The 16,963-nt window shown below is 40.5% G+C and overlaps 1 protein-coding gene across 1 annotated transcript; it reads left to right on the top strand.

Moving 5' to 3' along the window:
• The first annotated feature begins 976 nt into the window (after positions 1-976).
• Positions 977-16,744, top strand: LOC103105989 (serine protease inhibitor Kazal-type 1-like). Its single transcript, XM_007474090.3, has 5 exons — positions 977-1,140; positions 1,923-2,011; positions 8,167-8,198; positions 9,219-9,325; positions 16,639-16,744. Exons 2-5 carry the CDS (start codon positions 1,957-1,959, stop codon positions 16,682-16,684), a joined length of 240 nt encoding a protein of 79 aa, XP_007474152.1. The 5' UTR covers positions 977-1,140; positions 1,923-1,956; the 3' UTR covers positions 16,685-16,744.
• Positions 16,745-16,963: the final 219 nt, after the last annotated feature.

Genomic DNA, 16,963 nt, shown 5'->3' with positions numbered 1-16,963 from the left:
TAGGTGAGAGAGGGCAGGCAGTCTTTTGCCAGGAATCTATAAAATGTTTGTATCTGCACGTATGCATTGACATTTGCCAGTAGGGCATTTTCTCCTTCCTTAGGAGAATAAAATAAAGACTTGCTTCTTCCATACCCCCTCTCTGACTTCAGGTTTGTAATTGTAAATTGGGTGCATGGTCATATTCATCCCACTCAGCTAGAAGAGATTTCAAAGCTTTTCTAGCCTTCTATCCCATCTTCCAATTTACTGATTAGGAAACTAAGGATTGGGTAGGTTAAATAACTCACTCCAGCTCACATAGAAAATAGGAACAGTAGAGGTAGGATCTGAACCCAAGTTCTCTGCGGTCAAACAACAGTTTTACCATCATCTCATGTGTTTTTCATACCCTAAAAAGTCAGATCTATATGGAAACTGTAGAGATATGTAGTCCAATTTAGCCTGTTGATAGAATAAATATCACTCTGATTACCTTCATACTAAAGTGGTAACTTGGAAATAAATACAGAACTTCCAAGTAGTTAGAAAACCTACTCTTTAATCAGCCATAAGGGATAGGCATCATCATTTTGTCATTACACAAAGTCAAAAGTTAAATACCATAAAAACCAAAGACTCTGAGACTCTGGGAACCATACCTCTGGGAGAAGACACAGCTAGATATCAACTGCATTCTGGGAGAACATCTTGCTAAATGCCCACTCCTCCCTGGGAGAGAAGAGTGTACCAAGTACCCACTCCAAAGAGATACTGGACCTGAAAGTCTCTTTATACCTTTTGGGAAGCTTTCAAAGACTAACCACAAACAGGTGTGTAAACCTCCTAACATCCAATAGCTATGGCATTAGGGAATGGTCAGCTGTAACAAATTGAAGTCAAAGGTCAAACTAAGAAACTGGGCTTCATGAGAGGAAAACTTTCACCCAATAGAGAAGCCTCCAAAACAAAAAGGTGCTTAATATTTAAATCAAAATAGGTGTGCTTAGTACTGAGAGATCAAAAATTTCATGTTGACAAAAGGATGTGGGAAAGAAAGAAGGAAATAAGCATTCATTAAATTAAATTTCTACTATGTTCCAGACCAAATTCAACATGCTTTAGAAATGTCTCATTTAATATTCATAACAACCCCTGGAGGTAGGTACTTTTCTTATTCTCATATTATAGTTGAGGAAACTGAGGCAGACAGAATTAGAGTGGTTTACCCAGGGTCACATAGCTAGTAATGTCTGGAGGCATATTTGAATTCAGATCTTCTTGGCTCAGCTCTCTATTTAATTTACCACCTATATGTCACACATATAAATATACAAATTATATATATATATATATATATGTACATATATATATAGAATATATGTATATACACACACATCAATAGACATACACACACAGATATACTCTGACAAACTGACCATAGACACACAGGGGATGGAGACCTATAAAATGAGACAAGAATCAGCAAGTCTCTGGGGCACAAAGAACCCAGGTAAGGTGCTGGGGTCACACACAAATTCATAAAGGAGGAAGGCTGAATAGAGGGACACAGGGAGAGAGGGATATACAGGGCAGAGCAATCTTGGGGACTAAGGATGGGGACATAAACAAATCTCCTCACTAGAATGCCCAGGTGGGTAAGAAGAGGTGTCACCCATAATCCTAGATACACACAGAGGGAACAGAAGTTGGGGCTGAGTGGGGACAGGGCAGTGAAATTGCTTGGCCATGGACAATGTTTGTCTTAAGGCAAGTCAGATAAGAGGGTCGAGATCTGGTTAAGACTGGCCTATGTCAGTGGGTCATGTGAGGGCATGATGTAAGTCAGCAGGTAGAGTACACAGGCCCTGTGGGGACTATATATGGTGGCCTCCCAAGCTCCTCTGTACTCAGGACATCTACTCTTTGTTGAAATCTTTCAGTTTCAGCTTCAGCTAGAGCTAAAGAAGACTGATCATGAGGATCCTTGCCATATTTCTGCTGCTCTCCATGGCTCTATGCTGCTTCATGGGTAAGTTTCCCCTTGGGTACACTGCCCATGCTTTGGAGCTAGTAGCCCCCAGATGGCCCTTCAGCCAGAACCCAATTTGACTTTAGTTGCACCCAAAGGGAGTTTTTTAAAGCTTAATGAACAGGGACTAAATGCTGGTGAATGGGCTACATAAAGACAGCTCCTGAGGCTGGAAGCTTCCTCCACAACTCTGCTGTGTGAGGGAGAACAAGGGGAGTTTGATTAGTGCTGCTACACTTAGGGGAAAACAGAGACCAGAGAGGAGAAGTAGCCCGCCAGCTAGTAAGGGAGAGCATCCATCTTTGAACCCAGGTGCCAGCTGTACCTCTGAGAACCTGGATTTGCGTTATGTGGAAAAGACACCGATATTATAATCATAGACAGGATTATTGCACTAAATTGAAGGATGGATGAGAAAGTTGACTTAAAATAAAAAGTGAGACAGAGACACAGAGAGAGGCAGACAGACCAATAGACAGATGCATAGAGACTGGGAAAGACAGGTGGTAGTTTTGGAGTTGGGAAGACTTAAGTTCAAATATTGTCTGAGACATTCACTAGCTCTGTGATCTCATGCAAATCACTTACTATTTTTCAACCAGGTTCCTCATCTACAAAATGGTGATAATTTGTTGTTGTTCATCCATTTCAGTTGTATCTGACTTTTCATGACTCCATTTGGGATTTTCTTGGCAGAGACCCTGGAGTGATTTGTCATTTTCTTTCTCCAGTTCTTTTTACACATGAACAGTTCAGACAAACAAGGTTCAGTGTCTTGCCCTGGGTCACAAAGCTTGGTCATGTCTGAGGCCAAATTAGAAATTTGAAAGATGAATCTTCCTGAGTCCAAGCCTGACACTATCCACTCTGCCACCTAGATTCCCCACATGTGGACATTAATAACTCCCAACTCCCAAAGATACTATGAAGATAAAATGAAATAATATGTAAAGAGTTTTGAAAACCTTTCAGTGCTCCGTAAATGCTAGCTATTATTTGTTATTATTTACCTGATCTCATTGGATCCAAATAAACCTGTAAGATAAGTGCTTTAGCAATTGTGCAATTTTTTATGGAGAAGAATGTGTAGTTAAGTGAAGGGACATTCAGCTGATGATTGGGCCAGAATGAGGACAAGGATTTCCTGCTTCCTATACCAACACCCTTGCATCCACACTCTGTTACTTGTGTTGTTTGAAGACAGATTCCAGGATGAGCTGGGATGGAGTGTAAAGAGCTCTCAACTTTAAGGACAGGGTACTGAATTCAGAAACTTGGCTCTAATTAGTCACTATGAGACAAAAGGCAAGTTAATTAATCTCCCTGAGACTCAGCTTCCTGATCAGTACCTTAGGAATAATAATCATTGGTCTATTTATCTCATGAGATTGCTGTGAGGAAGGACTTTATATACACTAACATGAAAATCTCAGGGGTCACCTAACAAGGATTCTAAAAGATTTCTCTTTAGAATTCAAATGTACATAGAATGTTATAAGCTCATAGAATCATAGACGGAAAGCTGAAGGGGACCTTAGAAAACATCAAGTCCAAATGTCTTCATTGCTAAGGGTCACATAGGCAGGAAGTATCTGAGGTGGGGCTGGTACTCAGATTTTCTTGACTGTTAGAATGTAAAATCATTCTCTAGCACTCTAAGTTTCTGAAATGATAAGGACCTACATGGATTGAGGGAGTGTCCTAAAGGAGAGCTCCCTACATGGATGAAATTTCAAGCCTAAATTCTAAACCCTAGAAACAATTCATAGAAGCATAAAGAACTAGGTAAGATTTAAGAGATCATTGAGTCCATTCTCCCTCCAGGAACAGGAATACTTTCTACTGATAACCTGAGAGATAATCACTGGATCTCTACTAGAAGAATGCCTATGATAAGAAGCTCATTTCTTCCCAGTGTTTTATTTTGATATATTTCCTTAATAGAAAGTTCTGATACTCAGCCCAAACTGTTAGCCTCTACCTCTCCCTCCATTCCCAATCTATTCCCTGGGGCCAAATCAAATAAGTCTAATCTTGCTCCCACTTTTTTTTTAAACCCTTGCATTCTGTCTTAGAATCAATGCAGTGTATTGGTTCCAAGGCAGAAGAGCAGGAAGAGGAAGGCAATGTGGATTAAGTGACTTGCCCAGGGACATACAGCTAGGAAGTGTGCCAGATTAGAACCTAGGATCTCCTGTATTTAGGCCTGGCTCTCAATCCACTGAAGTACCTACCTGCCCAAGTCTAATCTTGTTTGAATGTGGCAAAAAATGATCATGGAGAGCCAGTATAGCTTCCTCAAAAACAAGTCATGCCAAACAAACTTCATCTCCCTTTTCAAAAACACAACTAATCTGATTAGTTTAGAGAATGCTATGAATAAACACAGCCTTTGATTATAGGAAAACATTTGACAAAGGATTTCATGCTATTCTCATAGTCAAGTCTGGGAGTTTCAGGTCAACCAAGAAAGTGATGAAATGGCTTCAGAACTGTTTTGTTGGATAAAGTCAAAGAAAAATCACAGGATAATGAATTTAAAAGCTGAAAGAAACCTCAGAGGATATCAATCCACTCATGCCTTTTACAAATGAAAAGAGGGAAGGGCCCATGACTGAAGGATCTAAATGACTTATCACCCATCCCAAAAGTAGTAAATGGCAGTTCATAGGTCCTTGGTGATAGCTCCCTGGAATCCAGATCCATCAGACTTCCTTTGCATCATGATACTCCAATCATCATTGCTTGTATATTGATTAACTTGGAAAGAAGTGTCTAGTGGAAAGCTCCAGGGAACTGTGCTTCATCTTGTGCTAGCTGATCATTTTATCAATGACTTGGATAAAGATTGAGATGGCATACTCATCAAATTTTCAGATGACAAAATGCTGCTCACTGGGAAACAGTAAGGTTTCAGAAAAATCTTGATAAGTTAGGACCTCAGGCCAAATTGAATGAGTTAACAAATATGCAAGTAAAATCTTATACTGAATTCAAAAAATCAACTTAACAATTACAAGATGAGTGTGTGATTAGACTCTACAACTCATCTTTTAAAGACATAAGAGTATGAGTAGATTAGCTCAAAGTGAATTGACTATCCAATATGGTAGCCTAAAACAAGCTAATGGTTCCTTAGGCAGCATTCACAGAAGAAAGTGTTCAAGTCTAGGGAGGTAACAATTCCATTGTCCCTTGTCCTGGAAAGACAGCATAAGAAAGTACTACGCTCAATTTTAGATGCCACATTTAGGGAAGAACATTGACAAGTTGGGGGAAGTACAGAAAGGACAGACTAAGTTAGTGAAAAGCCTTGGTATCATGACATATGAGGTTTCTTAAAATGAAATCAACATGTTTACTGATCTAACTATGGAACAAGCTGTTCCTGGAAGTAGCTCCACTTCAATTGATTGACATATCCAATTCATCATACCCAAATAAATTAAATGATTTTTCCCCCAAAACACATCTTTTCCCCAAATAACTCTATTACTGTTAAGATATCACCATACAGATACTTAAGTTTTCAACCTTGGTGTCATATTAAATTCATCAGTCTCATTAACCTCATGTAATCATTTCTTCTCATTTCTGCTTCCTTAGTGTCTCTTGAATTTACTTGCACTAACATAGTCACCACCCTTATTTAGTCTCTTCTCTGGTTTCACTTTCACTATTTAAAAAAAATCTTCACCTTCTATCATAGAATCCATACCAATTAAGTAGCATGAATTTGACTGTTTCAATAGATCAGAAAATTATGACCCAGAAAGCATTACCAGCTTGAATGGACTTGCCAAAAACTCATCTTGTAACATAGCCTTTAAAAACTTTATTATGCCAGACCTCAATGAGTTAACAGAAGAAGGTCTTAGTGAAGAAAGCTAAGAGTATATAATTTGATATAGACAAGAGAACTGGGATTTGAATCTTCCATTTATTACAAGTATAACCTTGTACCTCAGTTTTCTCTTTTATCTAATCAGTAATTTGGAATAGATGGTTGAATTCCTTTCTGGCTTCACAACTTTGCTCCTAGGAAGGAATGTTTTTTTTTTCTTTCCAAAGAATTTTATTTACAACAGTTCTGCAAGGAAGGGAGCATAAGTTTCATTATTAATATGTACAAATCAGGAAACTTGAGTGTCAGAGTGGGGACATGATTCTTCCTATTTTCCACAGAAGAGTGACTGGCAGATCCAAGAATGAAACCCAGATTCTTTGGGCTGCAAATCCATGGATTTTCCCAATCCTAAAATCCCTTCCAACTTTCAAATCTATGGGTAGGAGACCACAAATGAGAGCAAATAAGGAGTCAGATTAAGATTTAACTCATTGAATAAGTCAACTAGAAAAGAAGAGGAAAAAAAAAACTTCTCAGAATTATTTTATTCACTTGGAAACAGACTTATAGAATATCATAAGGAATTGGGACCTTGAGATGAAACATGCTTTACATTACAGAGATATGGATATGGAATAAGCATATATATTCTTGTGTACAGACACTAAGGTAATTTGTTTTGCTCGGCTATACATTCATATTAAGAGAAAATTTGCCTTTTTTTTTTCCTTTGAGGCATGAGATAAAAAAAATAGATTTCTTTTAACATGTTTTAATTAGAGAAGTGGGATGATGTGTCCTGTTGCCTACACTTTCAGATGAGGTCATTATATTAATAAAACTGAAAGTGATCCCCTTGTTCACATTTTTGTTTGGGAGAGATTTGCTGAATTCAAACTCCCCCAGAAAATAATTACTGGCTTTATGATGACTATTTAAGACCACACAAAGAATGCAGACTAAGTATATAGGTCATACCTTTGATAGAACTAGGAACAGCTTAAGACCTGGTAGATTTGGAGGAGAAGGAGATTAATTAGCTTTTGTTTTGGATATATTGAGATTGCTGATGGCTGTGGGACATCCAGAATGAAATGTCCAAGGGACAGTCCATGATGTAGGATGAGTGTTCAGGAATGCAATGAAGGGTGTCTAGGTTGCTCTCTGTAACATATTCATACGAATATTTAAACCAAGGAAACAAATCAAATGGCTAAGAGAGAAAAGAGAAGAGAGCCCACAAGAAACCCTTGGTGTATGCCCATGAAAAGAATCAGAATATGGAAGATAAAACAACACAGTATATTATGGAAGAACTGACAAAAAGGAAGGAGGAAAGGTAGGTGAGAGTAGTGCTATAGAAACCAAGAGAAGAGAGATATTGGAATAGTCATATTGACAGTTTCAGAAAGAAGTCAAGGTAGATGAGAACTGAGAAAAAAGTCATTGAATTTATCAGTTTGGGTGATTTTTAGTAACAGTTGGGAGAGTAGTGATTATCCAAACACACCAACCATCTTCTATTCTATTACTTTTTTTCTATTACTGATACTCTTCTATTACTGCTTGAAATGGACTGCCTCGCTGCCTCAATCTATCAAAATACCAGTTTCAAAAGCACATTCCTTTAAGAAATCTTGACTTTTCCCATAGTACTTTTCAGATTTTGCATTGCATTCTATTTATTTGTATTGCTTTTTTTTCCTAGGGAGGTATTTTATCTTATTTATTTTTTTATCCTACCCTACTTTCTCCATTATGACATCTCAATAAACCTTGATAAAGTTAAAAGAATATTGGAGAGTGAACATAGGATGTAAAACAGACCATATATTGTAGAACAAACAATAAAGAACATGTAATTTTAGAGCTGAAAATGACCTTAGAACATGAAATATCAAATGGCAGAGGTGGAAGGGAATCTTCGATTATCTAGTCCAACCCACCCATTTTGAAGTAAAGGAAAGTTAAATGAAATGACAGAAAGAGACTTGTCTGAGGTCACACAGTGATTTCATAGGACTGTTAAGACAAAGTCCTAGGTATCATGACTCCCAGATTCAAGGATTTGAAATAATGGTTAGAAAAACACCTGTGCCTTTGTTTAGTCAAATGAACTTTTATCTGATTTTGCTGTATTTCAGGGGTCTCAGGTTTGGGGAAAGACCAGTGCAGGGGCAGAGAGGTATGTGGTGATAGTAGAGATGTAGTCTGGACTCCTCTGCCTCCCTTATTTTCCCTCTCCCACCCACTAAGTATCTGTCATAAAGACTAGACAATCCTAACCTTTAAAATTTTTGTTTCCTAGATACTGTTCAAGCTCAAGATTTCCCCCGAGAGGTAAGGAAAGTTTCTGCTTTGTCATTTAACATTTCTCCCATGCCATGGAGAAAGGGACCATTGATTCACATAGTCCATTAAACATTCAGTACTGGGCATTGAGGCATCCCAATTCCACCATTCTTTGACCTAAGATCATAAGTGTATTCCTGAACCTTAGACAAGTCACTCCTTCTCTGACATACTATATACTCTGCATTCTCTGGTCCCTTCCATGCCTAACATTTTATGGATTCTGATGTCTCCTCTAGCTCTAACATTTTGGAAATGTGTATCTATATATTGAGATGTCTTCCAGCATTGATCTTTTGTGGTCTGTGCTCTGAAATCTAATGTCCTATATTCTGGCTTCCTTCCAGCTGTGATCTGCTGTACCCTATCTCTGACATTCTGTGTTCTGAAGTCTCTTGCTGCTCTGATATGGTGTTCTATGATGTAGGCTTTTTTCTACTCATACGTTCCACATTATTTGTTCTAAGATCTTTCATAGCTCTCCTGTCGTAAGACAATGACATTTCGTGTAATGAAGCTAACTTCAGAGATTGTTTTCTTCCCATTGACAAAAGGAAAAAAAACATTTCAGTGTCTTTTGTGATTTTGCAAATATTCTTTTTTTATGAAAACAAAACAAAAAAAGAAACAGAAGGCAAGAAAGATTCTTGGAAAGGGAAAGGCATCTCTCCTCCCCCCATCTCCCAGGCCTATCAGACCCAAACTGTTCCCAGAGGATATTTCTCATATATGGTTTGTACATAATTAGTTTTATATAATCTTTCCCATTAGATAACAGTCTCCCTATAAAACAGGGTGTCTTGTCTCCCCGCTCCTTGATAGCAGGAACTATCTTCTACCTTTCTTTATATCTTCATTGCTAAGTGCAATGAGTGGCACATAGTAGGTACTTCATAAATATTCATGACCTGACTGCCCGAAATGGTTGGTATAGATCTCTCCAGGCTCTGAAGTTATGAGCATATGAGTTTCTGTGATTTATACTCATTTGTTTTATGATTGTTTTAGGCTACATGTCCTCCTGAAATTTCTGGATGCTCAAGACACTATAAACCTATCTGTGGCACTGATGGTCTTACCTATGACAACCAATGCAATCTGTGTGAGGAAAATAAGTAAGTACCAAGATCATTTTTTTAGAGATATGTTAAAGCTTGATTTAAACTAGGAACATGAGGGGGACCTTATAGGTCATTTAGTCCAGAAGTTCTTGATCTACAGTTCACAGATCCCCTACCAATGGACCAATGGAAACATTTCATGTGATCCATGAACTTGGATGAGGAAAAAATTGACATCTTTATTTTCACTAACCTCAAACTTAATATTTTTCATTCCTTTAAACATGATAGTAGGTAAAATGTATAATTTTGAAATGGGGTCTACAGGCTTCATCAGGCTACCAAAGAGGAGTGCTGATTTGCCCAAGACCTCCCAGGAATAAAATGACACACATAGAATTCGAAACTACCTCTGCTAGATTTTAATAAAGGGTTCTTTCCACTCTACAATGTTTCCTCCAATTATGTCTGCCTAGATTCTAAGAATCTTACACAATTTGCTAGGTCAAATGGACAGTGAGAAAGTGGTAGGGATGATGGAGATTAAGTTACCACTACAACGTTTTCAAGGAAAAGTACAAGGGACAGTGAGGAATCTTTCAAAGAGTTCCCTTGAGAACATTTTATACTATGGAGGAGAGAGGGAAGAATCCTGATCTGGGAGTGAGGAAACTTGTTATCTAGTCCTGACTGTTAAGCAAGTCAATCCCTATCTGATCCCTGGATTTGGCTTTTTTTTAAATAAGGCTAGATGATCTTGAATGTCCCTTCCCTGAGCAGCTCTTTTGGGTTGTAGCTTTTTTTCTAAAATCCTCCTATGAATAGCTCAATGAGTATTAACTTGAATGGACGCTTATGCACAAAGGTTAAGGGTACAAAGACAAGTTTAGAGCATGACTTCTTAAATTCCATGGATTTCTACTTTGACTTCCCTCTGCCACAGTATCCTCTGGCCAAGATTTGATTTATCCCTTTTCCTCAGGGCTTCTCAACACTTTTTTGCTGGAAATACCACAAACATATACTTGAAATAATAGAAGAAATAATAAAGAATCAGGAGCACTAAATAACATGATGGGTACTCATAGGTTCATTGTTAATCTCCTGTTTAATCTAAATTCCAGCCAAATTACTTATTTGCTGTTCTCTGCATGTGACATTCCATCTTCTTCCTTTATATTTTTGCATAGGAAGTACCCTATGCCCGAAATGTCCTTCCTTCCCATCTCTGCCTCTTGGACTCACTAGCTCCATTGAGATTCTTTTCAATTATTGCTCACTGCATGGAATAGGTGATTTTCCCAAATCCACCCTCTACTAGAGTCATTCTTCCCATTCCCCCAACCAATTATTTTGCACTTACTGTGTGTACATTTCTTATTTCACTCAAATAGATTAAGCTCCTTTAGGGCAAAGATTATTGTATTTTTGGTTTTTTATTCCCAGTGCCTAACAATCAGCAGGTGCATAATAAATGCTTGCAAAATTAAATTAGATCAAATCTGAAAGACTGCCCAGAATAGAATAGAGAAGATCAGATCTGGGGATAGGGATTCTAATAGACTATGCAGGCTAGGAACAGGTAGATGGCTCAGTGGATTGAGAGTCAGACCTAGAGAAAGGAGATCCTGGGTTCAAATCTAGCCTCAGTCACATCTTATCTGTGGGTCTTTAGGCAAGTTACTTAACTTCCATTGCCAAGCCCTTACTGCTCTTCTGCCTCTGTTCTAATACTTATCATTGATTACCAGTTGTTACGAAAGAATCAAAAAATAATATGTGGTCATCTATTTAATTTTAAAGAGGAAGAAACTGGATTCCAAGGAGGATAATTCACTTTTCCAAGGTCACACAAATAATTTGCAAAAGATCTATAATGGAAATCAGATCTATACTTTCCTATTCACTTTAAGAGTTCAAAGGAGAAACATGTCTGTGAGCTGTGGAGAAGCAAGTGAGATGGAGGAGGCAAGACTTGAAGGATCAATATATTTTGGACCAATAGAAAGGAATGAGGAGGACCTTCCTTTAGGACCATAGCAAAGAACAATTTGATGAAGGGAACCAAGGGAGGGTTGTACCTGGTGATGCTGTGGCATCTGAAGGCTACATTGTAGAATGAGGATTAATATTTAAAGTTCTTCTCTGTATAGGACCTATTTCCATATTATCCTGCATCTCTTCCCTAGTTTTGTCCCCCATCAGAGTCCATTGTTGGGGACTGGCAGAGTTGGGAAGTACCTAAATACCACCTTGGTACCACATTTATTCCCCTCAATGAGGTATTATGAAGAATTCCCATTTCCTAGGCCTGACTAGGTATCTTGAGACCTTCCAGATGACTGATGATTTCAATTCCTTTTTAAACCTTGCTGAGGTGAAATTGAAATCATTTGGCAATTCTCCAATGGTCTAGCTAAATGGTTGACATGAACTTTTGCACATCTTCATCTGTGTTTAGAGGGAACAAACAGAAATAAATAAACAACTTTTATAAATCTATCAAGTCTCAAGGTAAAATCATATCTTCATAGAACACAAAATGTCAGGGCAAGAAAGAGCCTTAGAACCCAGAGCATAAAATGTATCTGTACCTTTAACTGACTAGAAACCCTAAGGATGCTCTGTGTAAAAGTCTAGATAAAAAAATTCATGAACCTCTTTGATATTAAACTGAAAGGGATCTGAAAACTAGTATTCAATGGATTTAATTCCTGTGGGAACTAGGATTTCCAGGGGAAGAGAGGACAGAGAGAATGGAGGAATGCTGAGTTAACATTTACATAGTATTTAAAGAAAGCTAGATGGCACAATAGATAAAGCACTGGACCTGGAGTCAGGAAGACCTAAATTCAGAGTTGGTTCCCAATACTTAATGGATGTGTAACCCTGGGGAAGTCACTTAAACCAGTTTACCTCAGTTTTCCTATCTGTAAAATGAATTGGAGAAGGAAATATCAAATCATTCCAATGTTTTTGATAAGAAAATCCCAAATAGGGTCCCAAAGAGTTGGATGAGACTGAAACAACTGAACAATATCTAACATTTACAATGTTCCAGGTACTGTGCTAAGAACTTTATAATTGTTACCTCATTTCATTCTCACAACAACTCTGGGATGCAGGTGCTACTATTATTCCCCTTTTGCAGATTGTAGTAGTAGTCTCTCGGTGTCAGATAATGACAATTGTCTTTGTGCATTTTCATCTACGGTGTACACTCATATGGCTTTGGAGTCCAAAGACTGAGGTGCAAAGTTTGTGACACATGGGGCATGGGACTCCAGTTGTTACGGGAGGTGCGGCACAGTTCGTCATAGAATACCTGTCTTGGTATTCGCTGTGGGTCCATGCGGATGACGTGTCCAGACCATCGTAGCTGGGTTTTGAGGATCATGACTTCGATGCTGGTAGAGTTGGCTGTTGAGGACTTCCTGGTTGGTGATTCGGTCCTGCCATCGGATCCTCATGATTGACCAGAGAGAGCATTGGTGGAATTTCTCCAGCTGTTTCATGTGCTTCCGGTACAGTGTCCATGTCTCGCAACCATACAGGAGCGAGCTGAGGTTCACTGCATTGGACACTTTGAGCTTCGTCGCAGTGCTTACACCTCTGTGTTGGAGGATTTTGGAGTGCAGCCGCCCGAGTGCCTGGCTGGCCTTTTGGATCCTGGCATTAATCTCGTGGTCTAGGGACTCGTCGTTGGCGATGGTGTTGCCCAGGTACTTGAAAGTGTTGACGTTAGAAAGCTGCATGCCATTGATTGTAATGCACGGCTGGTTAGTTGGCCTCCCTGGTGTGGGTTAGAACAGCACCTCTGTTTTGCTGAAGCTGATAGTCAGGCCAAACAGTTTTGTTGTGGTAGAGAACCTGTCCACAATGGTTTGAAGATAATTTTCTTGGTGGGCCATGAGAGCACAGTCATCTGCGAAGAGAGCTTCCAGGATGAGTCTCTCTGTTGTCTTTGTTTTTATAGTCAGGCGGCAAAGGTCGAATAGTGAGCCATCCAGTTGGTATTTGATGTAGACGCCCAGATTTAGATCCATCACAGCATGTCGTAATACTTGGGTGAAGGATAGGTTGAATAGTACCGGAGTGAGGACACAGCCTTGTTTCATGCCACTGGAGATGTTGAAGCGGTCAGAAATCTCTCTACCAGATAGGACTTCCCCTGCCATGTCGACATGAAAGAGCTGGATCAGTTTGATGAATTTTGCTGGGCAGCCAAGCTTGCTAAGGATCACCCACAATGCATCCCTGTTCACTGTGTTGAACGCCTTCATCAGGTCTCTGAATACAATGTAGAGACTCCGGTTCTGCTCAAGGCATTTTTCCTGCATTTGCCTCACTGTGAAGACCATGTTGATGGTGCTGCGATCTGGTCGGAAGCCACTTTGTGATTCAGGCAGGTTCTGCTCTGAAACAGATGACAGGAGTCTATTGAGTATAACACAGGCAAGGATTTTATCAGCAGTGGAGAGTAGTGAGATGCCTTAATGGTGCGGTTTGGGGGGATCTGGTCAAAGGTGCTTTGGTCAACTGAAGAAGGTCGGTTGAGAAGCTGACTGAAGTGTTCTTTCCACCTGTTGCTGATGCCTTTTTTATCTTTTATGAGAGTGTCACCGTCAGAGGATAGCAAGGGAGTGGTGGTGGGTTTTAATGGCCCATAGACAGTCTTGAGGGCACTGAAAAATTGTTTGTAGTTTTTCCTATCAGCAAAGTGCTAGATTTCTTCTGCCTTTTTTCCCCACCATCGGTCTTGCATCTTCCTGATCTCACACTGCGCTGTGGCTTGGAGAGACTTGAATCTGACCTTTTTAGGAACAGAATTTGGGGTTTTTTTCCACTCCATAAAGGCTTTGTTCTTTTTGCTCAATAGGTCTTTAATAGCAGTGTTGTTCTCGTCAAACCAGTCCTGGTGGTTGTGTTGTTTGGGGCTTAGGACTGCCTTTGATGTTTCCTTCCCTGCGTCTCTAAACTGGTTCCATTTCTTGGTTGAGCTTCCAGTGAGTGGTCCCTTGGCAGACAGCTTGTCGTCCAGGCAGGACTGGGATGTTTGCAAATAAGATGGATCTCTAAGAAGACTCACTTTGTAAAATGCGCGAACTGTCTGGGCGCATTTTGGATGGCGAGGCGCAATGCGCATTTGAAGAGTCGCTCTAACCAATCGGTGGTCTGTCCAGCATTCAGCTCCTCTCATGGCTCTGGTGATCTTTACATCCTGGATGTCTCTCCGGCGTACAATGATGTAGTTAATGAGATGCCACTGTTTTGATCGTGGGTGCATCCATGTTGTTTTATATTTGTTCGCCAATCTGAATACAGTGTTTGTGATGGTGAGTTCGAACTCTGAGCATTTGTTGAGTAGCAGTAGGCCGTTGTTGTTCATTTTGCCCACACCGTGTTTGCCAAGCACTCCTTTCCATCTTTCATGGTCCTGGCCAATGCGGGCATTGAAGTCTCCCAGTAGTATCAGCTTGTCATTTGTGGGCACTGAGTGCAGGACGGCACTCAGGTCAGAGAGTAGAACTGCTCGATGGTCTCCTCTGTGCTGGTCAGTGTAGGGGCATATGTGCTGATGACTGTGGCATACTGGTCTTTGCTGAGAGGTAAACGGATCTTCATGAGCCTCTCGCTGATGCCCACAGGCAAGTCTGGCAGCTGTTCAAGCATGTTAGTCTTGATGGCCAGGCCAACACCGTGGATTCTGTCTTTATTTGAGGCTCTACCTTTCCAGAAGAAGGTGTATCCAGTGGTGGGTTCACTGAGTGATCCCTCTTCTAATAGGCGTGTTTCGCTTAAGGCTGCGATGTCGATGTTATATCGTGCCAGTTCTTTACCAATTAGAGCTGTTTTTCCCTCAGGTCTTGGGGTATTCTCTCTATCAAGTAATGTTCTGATGTTCCATGCTCCAAGTAGGAGTTTCTTTGTATTTTGTTTCCTTTGATTTCGACCGCTTAAGGGGATGACCCACCAGCCGCAGTGTGCTGACCAGGTGTTTGTAGGGCAGGCAATGTTTGGGACACCTTTTCTAGTCCCCTCCCTTCATTAGGGTGAGCAGTGCTGTCCTAGAGGGGGCGGCTCAGTTGCCCAGGATGCTGCCAAACGTCTCTGCTGCCCTACAGAGCCGAGAGACCACTGGTCCGTGGGCCGCCTACATGCAGGATCATGACTACAACTGCCAGTGGTCACCTCTACCTGTTGCGTTGCCACTCCCCCATTGCCACAGGTCTTGAAGAGGGTGAATGGGGTTAGGATAGATGAGTGTGCACAAAGATAAATGTGCGTGAAGGAGATTTGAGTGGAAAAGTCGATGCACAGAGACAGTCCCACTCTCTCAGCGGTGGAAGCCTGGGTCCAGTGGCACGAAAAATTGTTACGCCTGGAGACTTCTTCAGCGGAATTGGATGGCCGTGTTGTCTTTTGTGCTCCAACATGCACTAAGCACTCCACAGTGCTTTGCTGGGTCGCCATCTCAGTCGCTGAAACTTCTTATTGGTTTCTTCTGCCTGTTCCACCAAAGCAGTCTTCACATGCTGGGTGAGCAAAGCCCTGGTTCACCAGGGGTTGACGACCTGATGGCTACCCTCACAAGGTTTAGCAGGCCTGTCGAAGCCGTTGCCCAGCGTGTGGCCGCTGCCGCATGCTAGCAGCTACTAGGAGCCACAAGTGAGAGCTGGGTGTCAGGTGGGGGTCAGAGGCTGGAGAGCTGCCCTAGGAGGGCACGACAAGCCCTCCATACCAGAGATACTACCCCTCCCTGAGCACCCCATACACCCCAAGAACTGGCAAATAGCAATTAAGTGACTTGCCTAAGGTCCCATAGCTATTGAATTTCTGAGGCTGGATTTGGACTTGGGTTTTCCTGAGTTTTCAATTCTCCCTAACTCTATCTATTATCCCTCCTAGCTATACTTAAATTTATCCAGAGGAAATAAATCAACCAATAATGATGTTTAAAGTGCCCAGAGATGTTTAATCCAGTGAACAGAAAACTGAAAGAAAAGAGGATATTAATCACTGCCTTCGGTATCAGAAGGGCTCTGGAGGTACAGAAGATACTTCTTGTTCTGCTTGGTCCCAAAGGGCAGAAACAGACCAATGAGCAAATGTTGCCAAGAGGTTGATTTTGGTTCCAAACAAGAAGTTTCTGACTAAAAACATCTGGCCATCCACGAATGTTCTTTGTTCTAAGCTACCTTCCAAACTTCATTCCTCATTTTAAGGATCCTTCCTACTCTAACGTTCTATGTTGTCCTTGTTCTGCTGATTATTTTCTAGGCAGAGTTTTTTATTACCCTGTCAGGCTCTAGATTATTTATTAATGAAGTGATTCACAGTGCTCTTCTTTTTCATCTCTCTTCCAGGTACAGAAAAGTTCAGGTCCTCATCCAAAAATATGGAAAATGCTGAGGAAGCAAGATATCCGGGAACCCCCCCTCCCTTGTGTTTTTAATAAATGCATGAGATTGATTGCTGCTCTTCATGTGATTTATTGTGAAAAAATATGTTGGAAAAAGACAGAAGATCCTTGTGGCTAGAGAACTGAGCTCTGGATCAGTTCAAGTCTTTCCCTTGACCCCAACTGCTTGTGTGACACACCCTCTGACAGTTCTCTGGGAAACTCTCTAAGAATATTGCAGAGACAGAGTGACATCACTTGCCCAGAGTCATACAATTAGTCACATTCAA

Source organism: Monodelphis domestica, chromosome 1 (assembly GCF_027887165.1).
Source record: "Monodelphis domestica isolate mMonDom1 chromosome 1, mMonDom1.pri, whole genome shotgun sequence".
NCBI lineage: Eukaryota > Metazoa > Chordata > Mammalia > Didelphimorphia > Didelphidae > Monodelphis > Monodelphis domestica.
This window is presented reverse-complemented; position numbering and strand designations above follow the sequence as displayed.

Excerpts from the sequence above, each read along its gene's own strand:
- LOC103105989 (XM_007474090.3), top strand. The coding sequence starts at position 1,957 with ATGAGGATCCTTGCCATATTTCTGCTGCTCTCCATGGCTCTATGCTGC. Across the intron at positions 2,012-8,166 it reads GGCTCTATGCTGCTTCATGG|ATACTGTTCAAGCTCAAGAT; the intron begins GTAAGTTTCCCC and ends TTTGTTTCCTAG. Across the intron at positions 8,199-9,218 it reads CTCAAGATTTCCCCCGAGAG|GCTACATGTCCTCCTGAAAT; the intron begins GTAAGGAAAGTT and ends TGATTGTTTTAG.